General features: G+C 44.8%; 4 protein-coding genes across 4 annotated transcripts in view; 2 read left to right on the forward strand and 2 right to left on the reverse strand.

Annotated features, from left to right (window-relative positions):
* Positions 1-265: 265 nt before the first annotated feature.
* LOC135339903 (uncharacterized) lies at positions 266-990 on the reverse strand. The gene is made up of 2 exons (XM_064536140.1): positions 848-990; positions 266-740 (listed from the first exon to the last, which is right to left on the reverse strand). The coding sequence occupies exons 1-2, from the start codon at positions 933-935 to the stop codon at positions 484-486; spliced, it is 345 nt and encodes a 114-aa protein (XP_064392210.1). The 5' UTR covers positions 936-990; the 3' UTR covers positions 266-483.
* Positions 991-1,045: 55 nt separating this feature from the next.
* Positions 1,046-3,220, forward strand: LOC135339902 (peroxisomal membrane protein 2-like). Its single transcript, XM_064536139.1, has 5 exons — positions 1,046-1,170; positions 1,307-1,455; positions 1,966-2,076; positions 2,526-2,808; positions 3,026-3,220. The coding sequence occupies exons 1-5, from the start codon at positions 1,117-1,119 to the stop codon at positions 3,092-3,094; spliced, it is 666 nt and encodes a 221-aa protein (XP_064392209.1). The 5' UTR covers positions 1,046-1,116; the 3' UTR covers positions 3,095-3,220.
* Positions 3,221-3,249: 29 nt separating this feature from the next.
* Positions 3,250-20,903, forward strand: part of LOC135339894 (neurofibromin-like) — a 35,182-nt gene continuing 17,528 nt past the window's right edge. The window contains exons 1-28 of the mRNA XM_064536129.1: positions 3,250-3,451; positions 3,909-3,988; positions 5,592-5,738; positions 6,690-6,773; positions 6,982-7,166; positions 7,548-7,729; positions 8,650-8,805; positions 9,091-9,194; positions 9,443-9,667; positions 9,903-10,124; positions 10,229-10,300; positions 10,632-10,853; positions 11,019-11,201; positions 11,458-12,232; positions 12,365-12,475; positions 12,890-13,031; positions 13,639-13,759; positions 13,918-14,075; positions 14,358-14,567; positions 15,058-15,171; positions 15,371-15,549; positions 15,737-15,948; positions 16,195-16,278; positions 16,542-16,850; positions 16,974-17,135; positions 17,371-17,618; positions 17,838-18,042; positions 18,366-18,548. Of these exons, the coding sequence (XP_064392199.1) occupies positions 3,935-3,988; positions 5,592-5,738; positions 6,690-6,773; positions 6,982-7,166; positions 7,548-7,729; positions 8,650-8,805; positions 9,091-9,194; positions 9,443-9,667; positions 9,903-10,124; positions 10,229-10,300; positions 10,632-10,853; positions 11,019-11,201; positions 11,458-12,232; positions 12,365-12,475; positions 12,890-13,031; positions 13,639-13,759; positions 13,918-14,075; positions 14,358-14,567; positions 15,058-15,171; positions 15,371-15,549; positions 15,737-15,948; positions 16,195-16,278; positions 16,542-16,850; positions 16,974-17,135; positions 17,371-17,618; positions 17,838-18,042; positions 18,366-18,548 (5,049 nt within the window). The 5' untranslated portion in view covers positions 3,250-3,451; positions 3,909-3,934. The remainder of the gene's footprint in view (positions 3,452-3,908; positions 3,989-5,591; positions 5,739-6,689; positions 6,774-6,981; positions 7,167-7,547; positions 7,730-8,649; positions 8,806-9,090; positions 9,195-9,442; positions 9,668-9,902; positions 10,125-10,228; positions 10,301-10,631; positions 10,854-11,018; positions 11,202-11,457; positions 12,233-12,364; positions 12,476-12,889; positions 13,032-13,638; positions 13,760-13,917; positions 14,076-14,357; positions 14,568-15,057; positions 15,172-15,370; positions 15,550-15,736; positions 15,949-16,194; positions 16,279-16,541; positions 16,851-16,973; positions 17,136-17,370; positions 17,619-17,837; positions 18,043-18,365; positions 18,549-20,903) is intronic.
* On the reverse strand, positions 19,091-20,588 carry LOC135339899 (TNF receptor-associated factor 4-like). The gene is made up of 2 exons (XM_064536137.1): positions 20,327-20,588; positions 19,091-20,258 (listed from the first exon to the last, which is right to left on the reverse strand). Exons 1-2 carry the CDS (start codon positions 20,577-20,579, stop codon positions 19,219-19,221), a joined length of 1,293 nt encoding a protein of 430 aa, XP_064392207.1. The 5' UTR covers positions 20,580-20,588; the 3' UTR covers positions 19,091-19,218.

Consider the following 20,903-nt stretch of genomic DNA (forward strand, 5'->3'; position numbering starts at 1 on the left):
ACAAGTGCTATTTTTCTGCCACACCCATTGTTGTCATGAGCTGGGAGGTGACTCCTCCACAGTGTTCCACTATTCATAACGTGGTTAAGCATTCCTCTCTACAGTAGGGCGGATTGTTTACAGTCCATGAATAGCAAACCGCCCATTGCAGCAATGGGATGAGTATACACACCCATTTTTTATGCACGTTTCACCCCCAACCTCTCGTATACCTCCTTAGATTGTCCAAATGAACTTATGTATCGTGCAATTATTGGTAATAACATTTGTTTTTAAATAATTATCGTTGGACACCAAAAGCACAGGGTGACAGCACAAAGAAAACAGAAACACTAGCTATTTAATCGTGTATTAAAATGCAAAACGTGTTTGAGACATCAACGAAAAACAACAGAATACCTGAGCTATAAGTGTACGACTTCAAGTTTATGCCTCTAACTACACAGCACAATACAAAAGTTTTATATAAAGTTGCAACTTCTTCTATGCATTGTGAACTTGCTCTACCGTCTTATCCACAGCAGAAAGCCCTTCATGCTTAATCTTGGGGGCATTTACAGCAGACTCGATGCCCATAGCTCCAGTCCCATACTGTGAAGTACCAGACCCATCAGCCTTTCCATAGACCAAATTCTCTTTGACTTTTGGCACTTCTGTACTTGCTTTGATATTCAATGCTCCAGCTCCGTAGGTATGCTGTGCAGAGGTCTTCTGGTACCCAACTTGTGCCTTGCCACCACCTGAAAAAAAGAAAACAGGATAAATTAAATCCAGGGCTGCTGCACTGTTCTGTCTGCTATATATTATTAATTGCTGGGGCGTGCAGTTCCAAGAAAAAAGGACTTACTTTGTTCCACGGTGTGCTGAATGTTCTGGCTTCCAGCTGAGTAGTCGGCGCCCTTGCCAGAAGTTGAGTTAATCTTTCCAATAGGCATTGCGATAGAGTTCTATTAGGGATTGCTAGCTGTAAATTCACTTCTTTGATCGAGCAAACGCTTGAGGCTGTGTCTAGAAAAGAGGGCGTGTCTCGCTATAAGAGCCTATTTGTCCAGCAATTTCATTGGCCAGTTCTATGCAGCCTCCTAATAAGGACAAGTGATTAGGCAAGGTTTCTAAATGACCGAAAAGGGGCGTTTCCTGCAGAAAGAAAATTTAAAAGGAAAATTAATGGTAAGACATGTGTCATGTTGTGATGAAGATCAGAAGTATTTTGCTTGCTTAGCTGTAGTTGTATGCATATTGATCATAGTATGGTACAATGTAATGCCAGGCCTCTCTGTATGATCATTGTATTCCTTGCTTGCAGGCTGCACAAATGGAGCGACATAATGCTGTTACTTATAATAGCGCACGCATCTCTCCGACAGCTGTTGTAGCATTGTCTGCACATCGATATATTGCTCTCTATCAAGACTATCTTGAAAGGCACCCAGTCCTCACTAAAGCACTAACAAGGTAGCAAACCTAATATCACTGCACTATATACAACCTGCACCCATAAAAGTATTAACGTTCAGTACAAGCTGCAGCTTTTTGTATTAAATAAGCCGTGCAAGTTGTTTGTACCGTACTTCTAAAAGGCGCCACTTGAAGATTTCTCCCATAAGGCACCATATAAATTCATTGACTATTTCTTGTTGCATACAATAGCCTCAAAAACGAAAAGCGGTGCCTTATTTAGAAGGAGAGTACCATACTGTAGTAAACACTTTATCTTACTTGTACCCTTTGGATTGTAGAATTATGAAATAGGTGACTACAATTAATACAGTGTAGTTTTTGGTTTTTGTGTAGGCCTTATTCTCCTCACATGCTGCTTGTAGATAAAGTGTGTCCCCTTGCCTGGGCTAATTCAGCTCCTACTGACTGACTGATCAGGTTGGCACATCTGCTGATCAAATTTCGTGTGCATTGATTTTATGAACCATTTTTTTATGGCTAACTTATTGCTGTATGATTCTATAGTGGTATCCTAGCTGCGCTGGGGGATGCAACGTCACAGCTGGTCATACAGATTGGAAAGACTGGACCAAAACACTACCAATGGAGGAGCACAGCTGCCTTTGCTGGTTTCAGGTGAGATTGTGTGCCCCAGAAAAAAATGTGTGCAATAATTGAAGACATACAATACCACTGTCAATTCTATGTACCACCTTACTGGTTATACACTAAGTGCTTATTTGATGCAAAGCACTAAAGTTTAAATTGTTTCATTGCATATTATTTTGTAGGCCCATAGCTATGGAGTATAGACGTGTCAAACATTATCCCTCCCCAACACACACACACACACAGTATGGTGGTCAAACATTACCCCCCCCCAACACACACACACACACACAGTATAGACGTGTCCAACATTATCCCCCCCCCACACACACACACACACACACACACACACACACACACACACACACACACAGTATAGACGTGTCAAACATTATCCCCCCCCCAACACACACACACACACACACACAGTATAGACGTGTCAAACATTATCCTCCCCCCCCCACACACACACACAGTATGGTGGTCACTGGCCCAATCACACACTATCTCTATCAGTTCCTTGAAGCTGTTGTCCCTCGTAAATCAAATTTCTCCTCTCTCCGTAAAGTGATCTTGGAACGACTCATTTTTGCTCCTCCATATCTACTGGCCCTGTTCTACACGGTGGCCAGAATGGAGGGAAAGTCCCACAGTGAGGCGTGGTCATTCATCAAGGCTTTCTTCCTGTCGGCTCTCATCAAGAACTGGATTGTGTGGGGAGTGGCACAGTATGTCAACATGAGATTTGTGCCAATCAAGGTGAGAGTGAGTTTTGCAGGTAATGGTCATTGCTCTTAAAAATGCATTTCTGTCTATCCTCTCTGGGACAGAAATAGCCGAATATTGAACCCATGTCATTTTTTTTTCAGAGCGTACAGTATTGAAAGAAGGTTGCATAGTGTGCAATGTAATGCATGCAACCTTCACTTTTTTTTTGCATGTCTTTATTCATATTTCTCTTTTCTCCCACCTGCAGTATCGAGTGCTGTTCGCTAACATGATCTCTCTAGTGTGGAACTTTTACATAGCCATCATTAAGAGATAACTCTGAACTCTATATATCTCTCATGTATTATGTAGTGTGTTCTATTTACCTCCATTTACTGACAATTGTCTGTGACTTTTATTACTCTATGCACATGGTATGTGATAATTATTTGAACACACCTTATCCTCCACCTAGAAATTCACCAATCAATTCTAGCTAGCTAGCTGCACACTGTAACTCAAGCTTACTGTACCGTGCTAGCTGTATGTATTAATATACATAGACTGGCTGCTACGTGAATATCATCATAGCTATAGCTACGAGTGGAGGAGCTGTACGTCCTGCTACCACGGCTGTGTGAGTGATAAATTCCTGAGAGATTTGGAAACTGTTCTGATAAATTGATATCTGGAGGTATGTGGATGTACATGTACATGTAGTGTGTGAGGTTTGTATAATTATAGTGTGATACATTGTATATGGCTAGCTGTACTGCACTAGCACTGTATCTAAGGCAGTGATAATCTAGAGTGTACATAATTATTAAATGATCATAGCAGCAAGTAGCTATCTTAATCAATCTGTTATCAAGCATCTTCCCCTGTCTTGTGTCCTTATGATACAACACAGGTACATAATATTGAGATCTCTGTTGAGATAAGAATGCTGCTCTACTGCTAGATACTGGGGTAATATTGTATCCTTCTGTGTTGCATTTAATAACGTAAACCCTCTCCGAATAGTTCCATTGGTCACTGTAGGAGCACCCCCCCTCCCATGTGCATAATGTCATGTCGATGCATGTGATAATCAATGTGTTACTAGTGTGTTGAAGGTGATGCAGCTTATTAGTGATCTCATCTTTCTCCAGATTGTACTGTTAATTGACAGTGAACTATGGACAACTCGTCTGAGTGGGTGGACGCTGTCACAAGACGTCTGAACTCAGCGGTAAGCTACCCCCTCCCCCCAGCACCACCAGACCAAGGCACAAGTTGCCCATTAATCCACACTCTTTCCCCTTTCTTTATCACTGTCCCTCATTAATATCGTATGCATACAGCGACTTGCTTAATGGAGTTCTTGCTCACGCCTCTAGGCCTATGTAGCTGCTGCTATAACCAGAACCATCCCTAATAGGCCTAATTCGAATAACTGGTTAGTCTCACATCATCAAGTGCTTAATGAGACACAGGTGCCTGGTGATACATGCATATACTCTCCTTAAAAATCAGTATGTGTTCAGTGCCTTAATCGTTCGTATATTCTAATATGGTGCTGTCTAATTTTTGCCTCCTGGCCTTGTTTTGTAACCTGTGTGTATCCTCCACGGTCCCCTCAGTAAATGTTTACATAGCTAGAGGAAGCACAATGTGGTGCATTGTAGGTCATCAGAGCAGGATAAGCTAATAGGTCACTGTTGTGTGTGTGTTGGTTAGTCTAGTAGCCACAAGAGCCAGCACACATTGTGTATAACTATACCACAGGGAATTAGTTGTACTCTACACTATGTGCTGCTTATAAACTTATGGGCTGTAGCTTTATCCATTCTTTCGGCTTTCTCTCACACACTTTGAAAAGTAGGTTACATAAAAAGTGGCAGCTATAATAATTATAGTGTGCTCAATTAAATATAATTGATATGCTGTGTTTTTAAGGCCACTCTCTCGGCTTTTCTGACCCTACATACAATGGTGAATACTCCACTGGAGAAAGTATTTTTAGAAGAAATTTTTAGCACATTTCTCACCAAGAAAAGTACATTTTCAGTATAAATATTGTGATGATTAATGATAGCTGGCTTCAACAGCCTGAAGCTATAGCTGCACCTCGTGTAGGGTATCTCCTGTTACAGCTTATGTTTGTTAAGATGGTCCATTTTCAAGTACCCAGTGATACTAGTGATACTAGTTAGTGCATGAGGTTTTAGCATGACCTATGGCTGGTTCTTGTTTAGATTGTTGGATTATGTGGCCTATGGTGGCCTTCAGTACACACTCTGAAATGGAAAGTAAATGAGCTACTGCTAGCATTTCCTTTTAATGAGTTGACTTGGTCATGATGATTTTTGAATACTGAAACTGTCACCAAAGTTTGAATTGTAAACAATTTGTTCTATGTCAGTATACGTTTCATGCTATATACCTTTATATACACATTCCATATAATATCGTTCACCTCTCGAGCATCACACACCACCCACACACACAACTCTCCCACCACCCTCACACACACCACACCACCCTCGCACACACACACACACACACACACACACCACACCACCCTCGCACACACACACACACACACACACACACACACACACACACACACACACACACACACACACACACACACACACCACACCACCCTCACACACACCACACCACCCTCGCACACACACACACACACACACACACACACACACACACACACACACACACACACACACCACACCACACCACCCTCACACACACCACACTACCCTCGCACACACACACACACACACACACACACACACACACACACACACACACACACACACACACACACACAGCTCCCCCACCATACCCAGAACCAGCTATGGACGCCCGCTAACGAGCAGCTGCTTCAACAAACAACTAAGTGCGTCATCGGTATGACCTCTGAAGCCTTCTCCTCCGTGATCGGGAGTCTGGGTGCTCTGCTGCAAGATCTCATCAAGGTACCCAGTAATCTATAATGGACACAAGATCCCCTGGCTAGTTATAATGTACAGCTACAATGTAAGCCTCATTGTGTATATGCAGTAAGGTCTTCCTGAAGCACTGTTGTTATTATTTTAATGATACATGTACCATGTATACACATACACAATAGGGGTACGCAAACATTCAATGTACATGTATTTCTATAACAGTGTTGTAGTTTCTGGAAATCTGTAATGCTGGTATATCTCAGGGATCGAGTGCTGATTATTTTTGTATGTATAGTAAGCTTGCAAATTTATTTTTGTACATACTGTACAGTCCAGGTGTCTCGCTGTTATGGTTGCTAGAGCGGGAATTTTGTTGTTATCGTATTGTTAATAACAATACAAATACAAATGTAACAATTTAATTAGTCCACCATTGGGAACATTAACACTGGACACAGGATGGATGCAAAACCCCAGTGTGTAGAGGTCAACTGTTGTAGCCACTAATTAGATCATTAATGTACATACAAGTGTAGCTAGTCAGCTGAGAGGGATGGCTGTTGCCAAGAATGTTAATGTTGCTACATGCAACACTTAAGTTAATATAGTCTGCTGTTGACCACATCCACTTGTTTCATAATTGTTGGTTGTGCTTTATGTACGTGCGTCCCTAGGCACTTGAGTAGATATACACAATGTGAACCTCACTCTTTTCTCACTAAATGAAGTCTTGACTAATGCATTCTCCTCCACCCCACCCTCACATACCTCCACACAAGCTAACCCCACCCACCCCACCCTCACATACCTCCCACACAGCTCACCCCCACCCACCCACCCTCACATGCCTCCCACACAGCTCACCCCTACCCACCCACCCTCACATGCCTCCCACACAGCTCACCCCCACCCACCCACCCTCACATGCCTCCCACACAGGCTAATCACACACCCTCACACAAGCTAACCCCCACACAGGCCAACCCCCCTGCGAGTGCTAGTCCCGAGATGGTGAGATCGTACCTCTTCATACTGGAGTGTCTCAAGAGCTGCCTCGAAACGGTAACTAATCACTCTTCTTCTCTTTGCTCTCCTATGCATCTATTTGCACGTACTGAGAATTAAGTAGATGCTGAATCTCAGATTTTGTTGCCCTCTTATGATCAATATAGTTGTATTGGAAGCCTCGTAACGAATATTATTTGAGCATTGTATGGACAGTATTGCATGGGTCTAGCTCTAACCCCAAGCAAAACTCCGCCCCCTATAGCATGTGGACTCCCCCCTGGACGATGAGGAGTTGAACTCTCTTCGCCAGCTGGAGCAGAAGATAACGATGCTGTGTCTGTTACAAGGAGGGGAGGGAGCGGGTGACATCAGAGGAGCCTCCAATGGTGTGCTGTATCACCTCAGTGGACTGCAATTCCAAGGCATCTTTAACAAGATCATTTTAAGGTGAGTGAGAATTAGTAGTGGGATGCTGAAAGATATCTTCAAAAAGCTTTCTTTAGAAATTGGGCCATCTAAACTCGAGTTATGATCCTTCAAAAATGCTAATAAATGTGGACCATTTTGTGTACTTTAACAGTGTAAACTGTATATCAGGTTTGGAATGCAAGGTCAATCAACTGTAAATGACGCTGTACAAGCCTGATTGTGCTTCTAACTACAGTACATGTAAATATGAGTTGCCTGCACATGCTCTCTCTTTGTGTGTCTTTCAGTTGCAAATTTATGCAAAAACTCGCAACTTGCAATCAAAAGAACCTCGCATTCGAAACCCAATATATGCATGCACTTTATTTATTACCATCAAAAAACTGTCTCCTTTCCCAGAATCACCTCACTCAACCGTGGCTCCGCCCCCTCGGCCGCTAACTCGTCCTTCTCGTACCTCCCCGGCCTATACACGGCCAACGGAAGTGTCCCCTCTGTTCCCTCAGGGCAGCAGCCCTGCGTCATAGAGCTCATACCTTACCTCAACCTCAATGCTTCCAGGCTACAGCAAATACTGCAAGGTACTGCCCACTAGTCTAGTTGAGTTTATTGTCGTGATTATAGTTAGCTGAACCTCATTCATTTGTGGTACTGTATAACAGTGAAACATGTGTATTGTGGTCACCCTGTAAGCAGGCCACACTCTCTTTAAGATACAGCCAGGTTAATGGGTCCCAAAGTCACCATGGCATGTGTTTCAACCTGTGTTAGCAGGCTACCCTCTATAGTACAGCCAGGTTAATGGGCCTCAAAGTCTCCATAGCATGTGTTTGGACCTGTGTTAGCAGGCCACCCTCTATAATACAGCCAGGGTCCCACAGTAACCATGGCATGTGTTTGGACCTGTGTTCGCAGGCCACCTCATTATTACAGCCACTGTTGTATTAAAGCCCTACAGCAATTATTATGGTCTCTGTTTGCAAAACCATACAACGTACAGTACATGTTTTGTTGGTGTGTATATTACCACTGCCGGTGTAGTGCGCATGATGTCATGACATGAACCCACGGGAAGTACAGTAACACTCTCTCACTTCCAGCTCACCTGAACTAATAGTATGTGCATGTGATCACAATGTACATGTACGTACATCGAACCTGCCATGTTGTGTGACCCCCTCTCTCTCTCTTTAACCCCTCTGGTACCTTATTTTGTATCGTACATGTATCAAGGCACCACTAAAAAAACTCTGTTCTCAAAAGTATCAGCATGCCTCTAGTCAGCTTCCAATAAATGCAGTAATATGTAGTGAGCATGGAAGCTGACTAGAGGCATGCTGATACTTCTGAGAACAGAGTTTTTTTAGTGGTGCATAAAGGTTTTCATTTTAGTGTACCGTGCATATACAATGTAATACTCACACCCCGTGCGCATTTATTGTGCATATACATGTAACTATAGTAACTTGTTTCCATGGTTCCACACTCGTACCCCTTGCAGTGATCATCACAAGTTTCAAGGACCTCAAGAACTCCAAACAGAAGCAGCTGTTCCTCTCACTACCCCCTATCCTCCATCGCAGCATCTGGAACTTCATTCAAGACTACCCAGACCAGTTCAACGGGTTGCTTAACAACGAGTTCCCTTCTCTTTCGAGTAAGACCCTGTCATTAGTGCATGGTACTAGCATAACTCGAGTCATGTGATAATTAAAGCTCTTCTGTAACCTTTTTTGTATAATTATAATTATATACAATGTATATGTGTTTTAAATTGGTTACAGCTGGCTAAAGTATAATGATCAAGTTTTGAGACCATCACATGTTATCTAGTATGACGTCCCCCTACCCCTCCCCTGCTCTCTCTTCTTGTGTATAGTACATTATATATTACATTCCCAATATTTCGTTCCCATCATTTGTATTATTGCCGACTGTGCAGGATCGGCGGACAAGCTGTTCACTTTGTGTGACGAGTATGCAGACAATCTGAGGAGGAAGATACAAATATGGCCACTACAAAACACCATTCTCATCCTCTGTCCAGTAAGTCACATCTCTCACGCCCACCTCATACACTCCTCACACCTCATACACTCCTCACACCTCACACACACTCCCACACACTCTGCACGCCCTCCAAACACCTCACACCCCTCACACACTCACAACCTCACACTCTCACACACACATACCCCTCACACGCATACCCCTCACACCTCCTCCACCTCGCACACACTCCTCACACCTCCTCCACACCCCACACATCCTAACAATCTCCACACCCCTCACAGCACATCCTGCGTGACGTGGCTGAGAACGGGTTGGACGGCTCCTCCTCACAGTACCAGCTGCAACGTTCGTTTCTATCGGCAATCATGAAGGGTCTCTCCAACAAGCAGCTGGCAGAGGCAGCCACCATCTGTTCCATCGACCATTTCAAAGCTGGCTCATTTGTGAAGGAGAGGAGTCAGTCGTTTTTCAGGTTCTTCATCTCCCAGATACAGGGGAAGCTGCATGTGAGTGTGTGTGTGTGTGCGTGCGTGCGCCCGTCCGTCAGATATTATGTACACCCCCCTCCCAGACCGTGTGCCAGTGTTTTGATTTTTGAGTGTAAAATACGTACCTTTGCTCTGGTGGTAATTGTGCTCAATTGGTAATGGGCTCAAAACAATACGTATAATACTGTATCCACGAAGTTACAAAGTGTATGTTGACACCCCTCCCATCTTCAATAGCCCCTCCCCCTCACAGAGCCTTCTCTTCTCCCCATCGGCCCTGTTTCTTCATCACCCGTCCAGCATAGCAGCTGGCGTACCAACATTCAGTGATCTGGACCTCATGATCACATGTGTTGTGGCCCAGTTCCGTACCAATCATCGGAATAGCCACATTTTCTCTGTGTGTCTGGACCCTCTCTCACCACCTGTATTCAGACTGGCCTTCGTGGAGGGTCTGTGCACAGTGCTTAAGGAAGTATGTCAATTACCCCCCTGGGGGATTTTTATCTTGTATATAATGATTAAATTCACAATCACTATCCCTCCATCTCATGGAAATGTTTTTGTTGTTGTCTCCAGAGGCACATGAGCTGGTGGCCAAAGGACAATGCCATGCACCTGTATGGCTCAGCTCTCAAGGACATCTTCAAGGTATATATGGGGTGTAGGATGAGGGTATGTGGTGTGTGTGTACAAGATAAGGGTATGTGGTATGTGTGTGTACAAGATAAGGGGTATGTGGTGTGTGTGTGTGTACAAGATAAGGGGTATGTGGTGTGTGTGTGTGTGTGTGTGTGTGTGTGTACAAGATAAGGGGTATGTGGTGTGTGTGTGTGTACAAGATAAGGGTATGTGGTGTGTGTGTGTGTACAAGATAAGGGTATGTGGTTTGGGGGGTATGTCCTATGATCTTTGTTCCCACAAATTAATTGCATGCTAAAAACCTAATTGTGCTTTAAATGTCTACTCTTTCCTACTCTAGCATCTGCTCCCGTTTTTTCGTCGCTATGACACGTTGGCCGGGAACGTCTCTGCAGATGTGAGGGCATACCTAGCGTCCCCCTCAGCCGCCACAACCATGCTCCAGGCTAAGAAGAGCAGTGACCGGAAGCAGCTGGTTGAGATGGTAACCAACTACCAGCTGATGAAAGGAATCACCAAGTTGTTCACTCTGGACCCTATGCTGGCTTTAGTCTCTCCCACGGTGTGTATGTGTGTGTGAGTGTGAGTGTGAGGGGGTGGGAATGTGTGGAGTGTGGAGTGTGTGTAAGTCTTCTATGTACCATACATTCAATTGTCTTTCCAACAGCTTGTATTTTTTCTAGCTATGCTCTCACACATACCCCTCACACCCTCAACTCCCTCACAGACGGACCATCTTTCGGAGTGCCTGGTGTTCATGACGGGACTGGTAGGGCTAGTCCAACACCAGGGGATTTCCCTCCTCCCTATCGAGGCCTCCAACGTCCTTCTCCTCCTCCATCAGCCGGAGAATATCAAGAACTGGGACCCCAAAGACCCCATGGCCGCATTTTGGGACGTCAGTGGACAGGTAGGTGTGGTGGGTGTGTGTGATATTATTGTTTGTCTGGCATGGGCATTGCATGTACTTCTGCAGTGAATATCTGTATATATGTACTTACCATCTATATTTGCTATATTTGCATGGGTAGAGCCTTTTTGTTTTTTGGAATTGATGATAGCTTTTAGTTCATGCAACCTCACACCCCTCACACACACCCCTCACACTCCACACACACACCTCACACTCCACCACACACACCTCACACTCTACACACACCTCACAGGTCACCTACTCAATCGCCCTGAAGCTCTTCAGTCGTAAAACCAATGATCCAATTCAATTACTCAACTGGCTCAAACAAATCCTCTACTATCGCACCAAGTTTCTACGGCAACACGAAACAGAGGCGTCCCTCGGAAGCAGCTGCAAAATTCTCCAACAGACGTACACAATGCTCGAGACTGTTCTTCTCCTTTTCCTAAGACACACAAACACGGAAGCCGTTCAAATCTCTCTCTCGTGTTTCGAGTACCTTGTACAAGAGGCAGAGCTTGTGCAGAATCCAATTGAGGGAATTTCCATACCGTACGCTCCTAACCTTCGCTCCTATCGTCAACTCAGTGAGCTGAGTCAGCACAAATTGATCGGACGAGCCCAGCAACAGAAACAGAACAGAGCCATCCTCAAGAGTCTGGTGCACACTCCAGGCAGTGCCCTGGCCTGGGAGGATACTTACTCCTCGTGGAGAGTCACCAAGTCGCTACTACTGACATACCAGAAGCCCAAAGATGACACAGTACAGCAAGAGTACCTGAGTCGACTCAACATTCGGAGTAAAGTGACCTCCACGTCAAACTTGCCCAAAGATCCTCAGCTAAGTGAAGAGAACCTACAATCCGAGCTGATGAACTGGACCAATATGACCGGGTTTCTGTGCTCTCTGGCGGGTGTGTCAACGAAATCATCAGCCTACCCCCTGTTTCTGTTGTCAGGGGCATCCAACATGCCTGACGGTGTTGACCCGGCACTCTCTGCTCCGTCAATGTCTCCACCACATTGTTAGTTTGATGATTGTATTATTATATTAAATAAACTGTCCCTTACCCCCCACTTCCAGTTCAATAAACTAAAAATTACAATTTTCCCACAAAATTGAAATAGATTTCATTATGTTTTAACCCCTTAATTAGCGTCTCCTATACATATACGAGACCCCATCCACCCTGTGAGCCTGAGGGTGAAGAGGAGCTCCAGTTATCACGGCCGTCCCAAGAGTGTCCACACCCCCTACAGTAGATCGGGTCAGTGCGTGGGTGTGTCTGTATGTACCTTCTTTATAGTCTGTGTATATACACAGACTATAAAGAAGGTACAGGTTAGCTCACATGATCCACTATATAGTGGATCATGTGAGCTAACCTGTCTCTGCATGATAGCTAGTCTATTGTGTTAATTTATCAAGTGAGCTCTCGGCCTTCTCGGGCAGAAATTTCGTTTGTTTGTTCTAATTAAGCACGTACACGTAGGCAGGTGTCCACCACAATTTCAATATTATTAATGTAAGAAACTTGTCCTCTACAATGTAGCTCACTACGATTGTGTGTCCTCTAACCTACATGTAGCTACAGTGCACTGTTAATAAGCACACCCACTTTCATGTATCTAGCTTACATGTGCATGTACGTACTCCCGCCCACTCCACCCCACACACACAGGTCACCATAGTGAGACAGCGACAAATTTGACTCGTATAGGAAGTGGTCCAGGTGAGAACACGGTCATCGTCCATGACGACAAGAAGCCGTCACGAGGGTCACAAACCGAGTCATTCATATCTGAGCTCATGCTTCTACTGAGGTGAGGGAACAATCATCTTTATAAATGGAGTTACAGCAGCTGGGAGTACTATAGTATAGTGGGGGAGAAAGGGGGAGAGAGGGGGAGACAGTGAGGGGTGGGGAGAATGTAGCTTAAGTTACTTCAAGAGTATATGATAGAGAAGAGAGTATCGAACGTAGGCATGCTAGATTACATCACCCACGCTTGGATTGGTCAGTGTGCAAATTCCAAGCTTGTGACAGATACAGGAAGTCACGTTACTCTTCGCATACATCTGATGTACAGTATGCCTACGTTCGATACTCCCTTCTCTTATCATAATTATACTCTTGGTTGGAGGGAGAGTCTTTTAATTAGTTTTGAATACTTTGACTGAAATACATATTTACAGTGGAACAAATAATTCCCTAAGGAAAGGCCAACTGTGATAGTGAAGGGCCGGGTCCCAAAGGAACAGTTTGTGTACTGTATAATTTGTTCCCCAAGTGTGTTATTAAAAAAATGATCATAGAGGTAGCATTGAAAGTATTTGGCGCTGCATTATACAGGAGCAGCACTTATCACACACACCTCACACCTACACCACCACCCACACACTTCACACACACACACCACCACCCCTCAGATGTGACAACGAGACCCTGGGTGTCCAGTTACGAGAGACGGTGAAGGAGTTGATCTCCTATGAACTTAGTCCCTCGGTCTACCTCTATCTATTCCAGTGCATCATGTCCGAGTCAGCCCAGGTGGGTGTGGCCAGTGGGTATGGTCAACATTATAAGAGATTCTTGCTTGCAGAATATACTAGCAGTAGCTTCACAAATTTCATAATACATGCTTCTATCACATGACATGCTCCTAATGTCACATGACCTGTCCACACACGCACTCTCGTGATGTTCAGGTGTTTTCTGAGGGGGGTGCTCTGGTGCAGGAGAACAACACAGCTCTGATAGAGCAGCTGGTATCCATCGTACAACACGTCATTGACACCAAGACGGAGGGAGCGTTGGAACATCTCGGGCACGTCAAGATGGACGACATCGTGCTCAACCTGATCATGTGAGCTCTACACGATACATACGTATAGTTGTGTGACTGTCATGAGCTACGACTCCACTAGCTGTCATGTAATGGTAGGGATGTGCCCACACTGGTCAGTGGTGGTTGGTACATTTACTTGGAAGCATGTTAGGCTATAAAAGCGGCGAATTTGCGAGATGGTTGAGATTGAAAATAGCCACACCTACACCACCCCCACACCTCACACCCACTCCACACACTCACACCTCACACACACTCCACACACTCACACACACACTCCACACACTCACACCCTCACAGGTACGTGAACAGCCTTGACCCGTGTGAGCACACTCTCACCATACGTATCAAACTCTGTCATCTCATCGAGACGCTCATGACCAAGTCACGTGACCTATCATTCCGAGCAGAGGTACAATTCCGTAACCAAGTGGCCCAGGTTCTGGCTCGGTGGTTGAGGGGCGAGGTCTATATCTCAGAGAACATCTCACATGAGCAAAACCTCCACAAGTGAGTTGACGATTCACGTAGCTCTTGTTTTCCAAAAACAGTTTCACTTTCAACATGTACAGTTGATTTAAGTCCACCTGGCAATACTGTGAGTAAACACAAAGCAAAGTGTTGCAACATGATTGCACTGTTGCCATAGCTACGTGTACATGTATCTATTTAGTCATGTGTAGTATGGCACATTTCTTTCGTTTTTTTCAGTAGTAGATAATGGGTCAGTCAATTTCTATTGAAACTAGGCTCTAGCTTAATTAGCGTTCTCGGCACCCCTACAGGGGGTACATGTATGGTCAGTCGTTAAACCTGTTTGCACTGTACCTCCATTGCACCTACAAGTATGGTGATTACATGCACATGTACATGTATGAGAGGGCTATAAGACTTAGTGCAGCAGTTATAGACTAGCTACATGTAGTAATAATAGTCTAGTGAAGATGCGTGTACAGTGTAAGTGGTGGTTGTATTGATCATGCCCCTCCCTCCTTATCAGTGAGCTGGATCTGAACGTGTTGCGTGCCATGAGTCTGGTGATGTCAGGGCTAGTGCTCCAGTCCAAAAACAACGTTGTTCACGTCTTTGAAGAGAAGGAGAAGCTGTTCTTAAAGTGAGCAACACACACACCACACACACACACACACACACACACACACACACGCACGCACACACACACACACACACACACGCACGCACACACACACACACACGCACGCACGCACACACACACACACACACACACACACACACACACACACACACTCAGTCTATGTGCATACACACAACGCTACACCACCTCCCCTCCTCAGGCACTTTGATGCATTCATCAACCTGATCAATGCTCTCAACTCAGTGGACTGGAGTTCTCTGAGCACCCTCCACAAGCAGCCCCTCCTCCGTCACACAGCCTCCCTCAGGGAGCATGTGGTTAGGGCTATGTCCAACATGCTCACTGCCAACATAGACAGTGGTCTCACCCACGCCATCAGTGAGTCTATGTGGGGGGTAATTCTAGCTATGTGGGGGTCTTGTATGCAGTGTGTCTATACTGTATCTTTCTTCCCGCAGACATGTAAGACATTCAATTGTGCCTACCTTACAGTGCGATTTATTTTTATTATGATAACCCCTACATCACCCACAGCTTTAACCCCTACACCACCACCACCCTTTAGGTCTCGGCTATCACGAGGACTTGAACACACGGAGCAGTTTCATCGAAGTCTTGACATCCATCCTACGCCAAGGTGCTGAGTTCAACTCACTTGCCGACACAGCACTTGTCGACCGCTACAACCGAATGTTGGCCCTGGTTACCCAGGAGACGGCCGAGGGGGAATTCCCCATTATGATGGCTCTCATTAACTCTGTCCCACAGGAAAGCATGGTGAGTACCGTACGACAATAGTACCGTACGACAACAGTGGAGGCTGCAAATAACAACTATGCATGTTCGTAGCGAGGCCCAGCTGTCCGAGGAAATAACCTCTTGAGGGCATTAGTACGTACGTACATGACGCCGATATAAGTTCTGTGAAAGCATGCAGCCCCTTAGTCTCATCTCTTAGGCCCAGCTGGACTCTGACATTTTATAAAGTGGAAAGCACGTATAATTATGGGTATCCCCCTTCAGGACGAGTTGGCCGAGGTGTTGGTGATGCTGTTTGATTACAAGAACAAACTGGTCTCCTTCCTCTACCGAATTTTCAACACTGAGGTGAGCCAATGATACGTATAATGGGGGCAGGGTCGCTATACGTATAGGGGGGGGGGGGGGGGGGGCAGGGTTGCTATACGTATTGGGGGGGGGCAGGGTCACTATACGTATTGGGGGGGGGGGGCAGGTGATACCCTTTCTGTACTTGCATGCATGTACAGATGTAGTTTAATCTATTATTTTCTGGTTAGAGCTTGCTGTCGAGTCTATAGGAGTATCGAGTATGTTGCTTCACACACACCCACACACACACACCCTCACAGTTGGAGGCCCTTGAGAGCGGGCGTGCTATATTTAGAGGCAACTCCATCGCATGCAAAGTGCTTTCCTGCTCCTTCAAAACCTTCGGCCTCTACTACCTCCAGTCTGTCGTGAGGCCTCTCATCCTGCAGCTGATGAAGTCAGGTGACACAGACTACGAGGTGGACGCTTCTCGTTTGTCAGATCCGTCCAAATTGGAACAAAACAGGCAAAATCTTCTCGAACTAGTGCAAACATTCTATAAGACAATTCAGAAATCTCTGCCCAGTCTCCCGCTGCAGTTGAGAACTGTCTGTCATGTGCTATACTCAGTAAGTCATGTGACTATAATCATGTATTTATAAATTTACATTCATGCGCATACATCTTAATTAGTAGAAAGTGTTGTTCAATATAAAGATTCTACAAGTCATGTGATATCATGTGATCCCCAGGTGGTGGTGGCGCACCTTCCTGACGCGTCCCTGGATACGGTCAACAGTGCCATCTTCCTGAGGTTCGTCAACCCGGCCATTGTGTCCCCTCAGAGTTACGGGCTCATTCCTCAGGGGGAAGTCCCTAACAGCGTACGCAGGGGGCTCACCTTCCTGTCCAAGGTGGGTGTGGGGGTGTGGTCTCGTGTGTAGCATGTACCCGACCAATCCACAAGCTGGGAAGCACGGCTCAACATCTGCAACTGCATATAGCTCAATTAATATATCAATTAATATATTTTCTAGACTCAGCTTACTAAAATTATACTGGATCTGACACGGAATTATGCGCTCCCTAACAGCTGCTAAATATACAACTGGGATGATTCTCTCTTTCTTTCTTTCTCTCCTCCTCCAGGTGCTGCAAAATCTGGCCAATCACGTACTGTTCCGCAAGGAGGCACACATGAAAGTGTTCAACGATTTCCTTGAGGAGAACTTCGAGGACTCTCGTCAGCTGGCCCTGGACATGGCTAGTATGGGGCCGTACATTGAGGGGGAGGCGGGCGAATACATCGCCTTTCTCAAGGAGAGTTACAAACATCGGATACACTCTCTGCTCTGGAACAATCAGGAGAAGATCACTGCGTACACTGCGTCTATTAGGTGGGCGTTAGAAGAGTGTGTGTGTGTGTGTGTATGTGTGTGTGTGTGTGTGTGTGCGTGCGTGCGTGCGTGCGTGCGTGTGTGTGTGTGTGGCTGCGTCCATTAGGTGGGCGTTGTGGGTGGGGTGTGTGTATGCATACATGGTTGCTGTAAGCTTTTAATCTCTCAAAATTCCTTATTGTTAATATTTTAAGCATTACATTACTACCCCCTCTCCAGACTGATTGTATCGTCACGACAACTGTTTGAGGACATGAACACGCTGATGGCTCAGCTGGGGGCCCCCACCTACCGACGTAAGAGAGCAGCGGCCAGTCCCCGCAGTACCACCATGAGTCAGCTGGAGGACTTCCTCGACAGTATGGCCAACGAGTGCGATGAGAAGACATTGAGAGGACTCAAGGCTAACGAGATATTCTATCAGGTGGGTGTAGCTATGATTTCGGGTACATTATGAGTAGTTTTTAGTGGAGCTACGAAATTTGATGCAACCATTCATTTTGACTTGAATGTTTGGTATCGATCGTTTTTAACAACAATCATGGTCGATCATTACCCATTCTCTGAGTTTGCATGCAGCAAAATTAATTAATTTAAAGTATTCACATGATAAATTATAATGTGTTTATTGCTTTGGCACGGCCTCCATTGAGGCATCAGCTCCAGCGGTGCTTTCATTATACATGTACATGTACATTGTACACAACCACACACACACATCCGCCCACCCACACACAATACATGCAGGGAGGATTATCCAAACTGGGCAACCCCGTGTTCTACTTTATTGTGAGGAAGTTCCGTGCTGACCAGCGTCGTGCGTCCAATCAGGTCTTCTATCACATGATCAGCCTCCTCAAGGCTCGGACAGAGAAAGTGTTTGAACTGGTCATTGACCTCACCCAGTCGACACTCATCAACGAGCCTGACGTGAGTTTATATAATTATAACATACAGCTATGTATTAATAATTTATCACACCTGGTACACTTTGGGAATTGCTTCTTGTCTAAAATTGTCGTGAAACTATCACTCTTACGAAAGGGGCAAGGTTTGTCACGTGACTAGACATGTGGGTGGCCCTATGTATATACTTTGCGTACCCACAAATTGTCAGAGCGAGGTATTGAGCAGTTTATTATTCAGCAAAGTAAGTTAGAGTGCGCATGCGCATAGTCTATTCTATTGACAGCCCCTCCTCTTTTCAGTTTGCCATTTTGTCCAGGTTTGCGAGGTTTCGAACTAAAGGGGTCCGGATTAGCGAGATTCTACTGTATTCTACTTTACTGTGTTGTGCGCACGTATATATAGAATGTGCGTATATTGTGTGTGTGGCAGGTTCTTACAATAGGGTGATTACGGTAGTTTGGAGGGAAGGTTCACCCCTGCCCCCCCCCCCCACTAGATGAAACCCTGGTGTTGGTTCTATTAGAAACTCTTATTGGTCAGTATGCAGCCTGAACAATAGCATGATATTGTCCTCGTTTGTATAGGCTAGGCTGTTACATCAATTGAATGTTACATTCCATAATTATGAAGGTTCATCTATTAATTTGTTCACAGCAGATAATCGTCTTACTCACATTTATACACAATTAGTTTACTCTAGCCATGGCTTGTAGTCAGGAGCTTCTGCAGATAGTCGAAATATTAAAATATCATCTTTGAGATACTGAATGTTTGTAGAAGGCTTATGAACAAGGTCAGCGTGGGAGATGAATTTACGCCAGCCCCATCCATTTGGTGCTTTCTCAACATCTATCACTCTCTGACTGGCCACATAATCTGCTGAGAATGTGAGTGTGCGTTTGAGATGGTTCTTGTCTTCCAGTTGGTTAAGTAGCGCGACTGTGATTGTCCCAGTGAACGGCCAGGACAGGGAGTCGTCATTGTCTCCCTTCATGAGATGAGCATACACTGAAACATGGGTGCCCTTACCATCACCACGCCCATTGGCAAAAACACAAATACAAAGTTTATACCCTGAAGCTGAGGTGAAAATGGCGGGGCTAAAAATGTTTTGATTGTCAAATTCAATATTTTTTTTCAATCTGAATGTTACTGTATTCTTCAAGAGTCTGTTTCGTAGTCTCAAGATCTCTTTAGTTGCTAGTGAAAGATGAAGCTGAGCATCTTCCTCGTGTTTACCTAGATCCTTTCTAAGAGGTTTCTCTCCACAGCCAATACTAAAGTATGTGCAGCGTACTGGTTCATTTGGGCAGACCAATGAATGACGTGATTCGTCACAGCGAGAGATTTGTAGTGAGCATTGTTTGCATGTTATCTCTACTTTAGGACAGACTTCCAGATGTGTAGTAGTTCTCTCATCATACACACCAGCTTCCCTGCAGTGTGGGCATGTGTACTGTCTCTTGGGGCACTCGTTTAGTTCATGGCTTATGGCATTCCTGAACTCCATTTCTTTCTGACATTTTGTACACAAATGTGGTCGATTTGGACAGTTAGTAAGGCGGTGATAATCAATGTTTTTCCGTGTGATTCCAATGTTACAACCATTTGGGCAAGGAACTAAAATGTTCTCACAGACTTTCTGTATGTGGTCTTCTAGTGATCGAAGCTCTCCCTTCCAGTCACAGTCTTTTGGACATCGAACCAAGAGTGACTTCACCTCTTGCTCACCTAAATGCACAGAAACATGTCATTAACTGAAAGCTAATATTTTATCTACATTTTGTATTTGTACTCACTTTTAAGGTCGTGAAAAACAGTAGATAGCCCCAATTGCAAGAGTGGTCTTCTACAGTGTGGACAGTCATTGCTGAGGGTCTTGTGCTTGTCAATACACACTTTACAGAATAGCTTCCCACAGCCGCCATGTTGTTGTGGCTCCCTAACTACTAGCAGACAGATGAGACACTTGAGAGAGTCTGCAGGTTCTTCTATGAAATTGTAGTCATAACCTCCATCATTGAGTGATAGGCTAGAAAACTGGCCAAACATGTTTAGTTCAACTATAGACAGCACATGTCTAGTCACATGATGTGTATTCAGTGCTGTGTGTGTGGGTGTCCCTATGAATATGTTTTGCGGCCACAATTATTTGTTCAATTAGGCTTTAACTGGATTGGCACCACTTTCGTACGTTTTAGCAGTTTCAGTTAATTATTAATATCTCAATTGGACATTATTAGTTCACAGCAGAAAATGTCCTATATACGTGATACTGTAGCTACACACAGTGAGTACACTCTAGCCATGGCTTGTGTTTAGGAGCTTCTGCAGATACTCAAAATATTAGAATATCGTTGGTGAGGTACTGAGTAT

This window comes from Halichondria panicea, chromosome 8 (genome assembly GCF_963675165.1).
Source record: "Halichondria panicea chromosome 8, odHalPani1.1, whole genome shotgun sequence".
Lineage (NCBI taxonomy): Eukaryota > Metazoa > Porifera > Demospongiae > Suberitida > Halichondriidae > Halichondria > Halichondria panicea.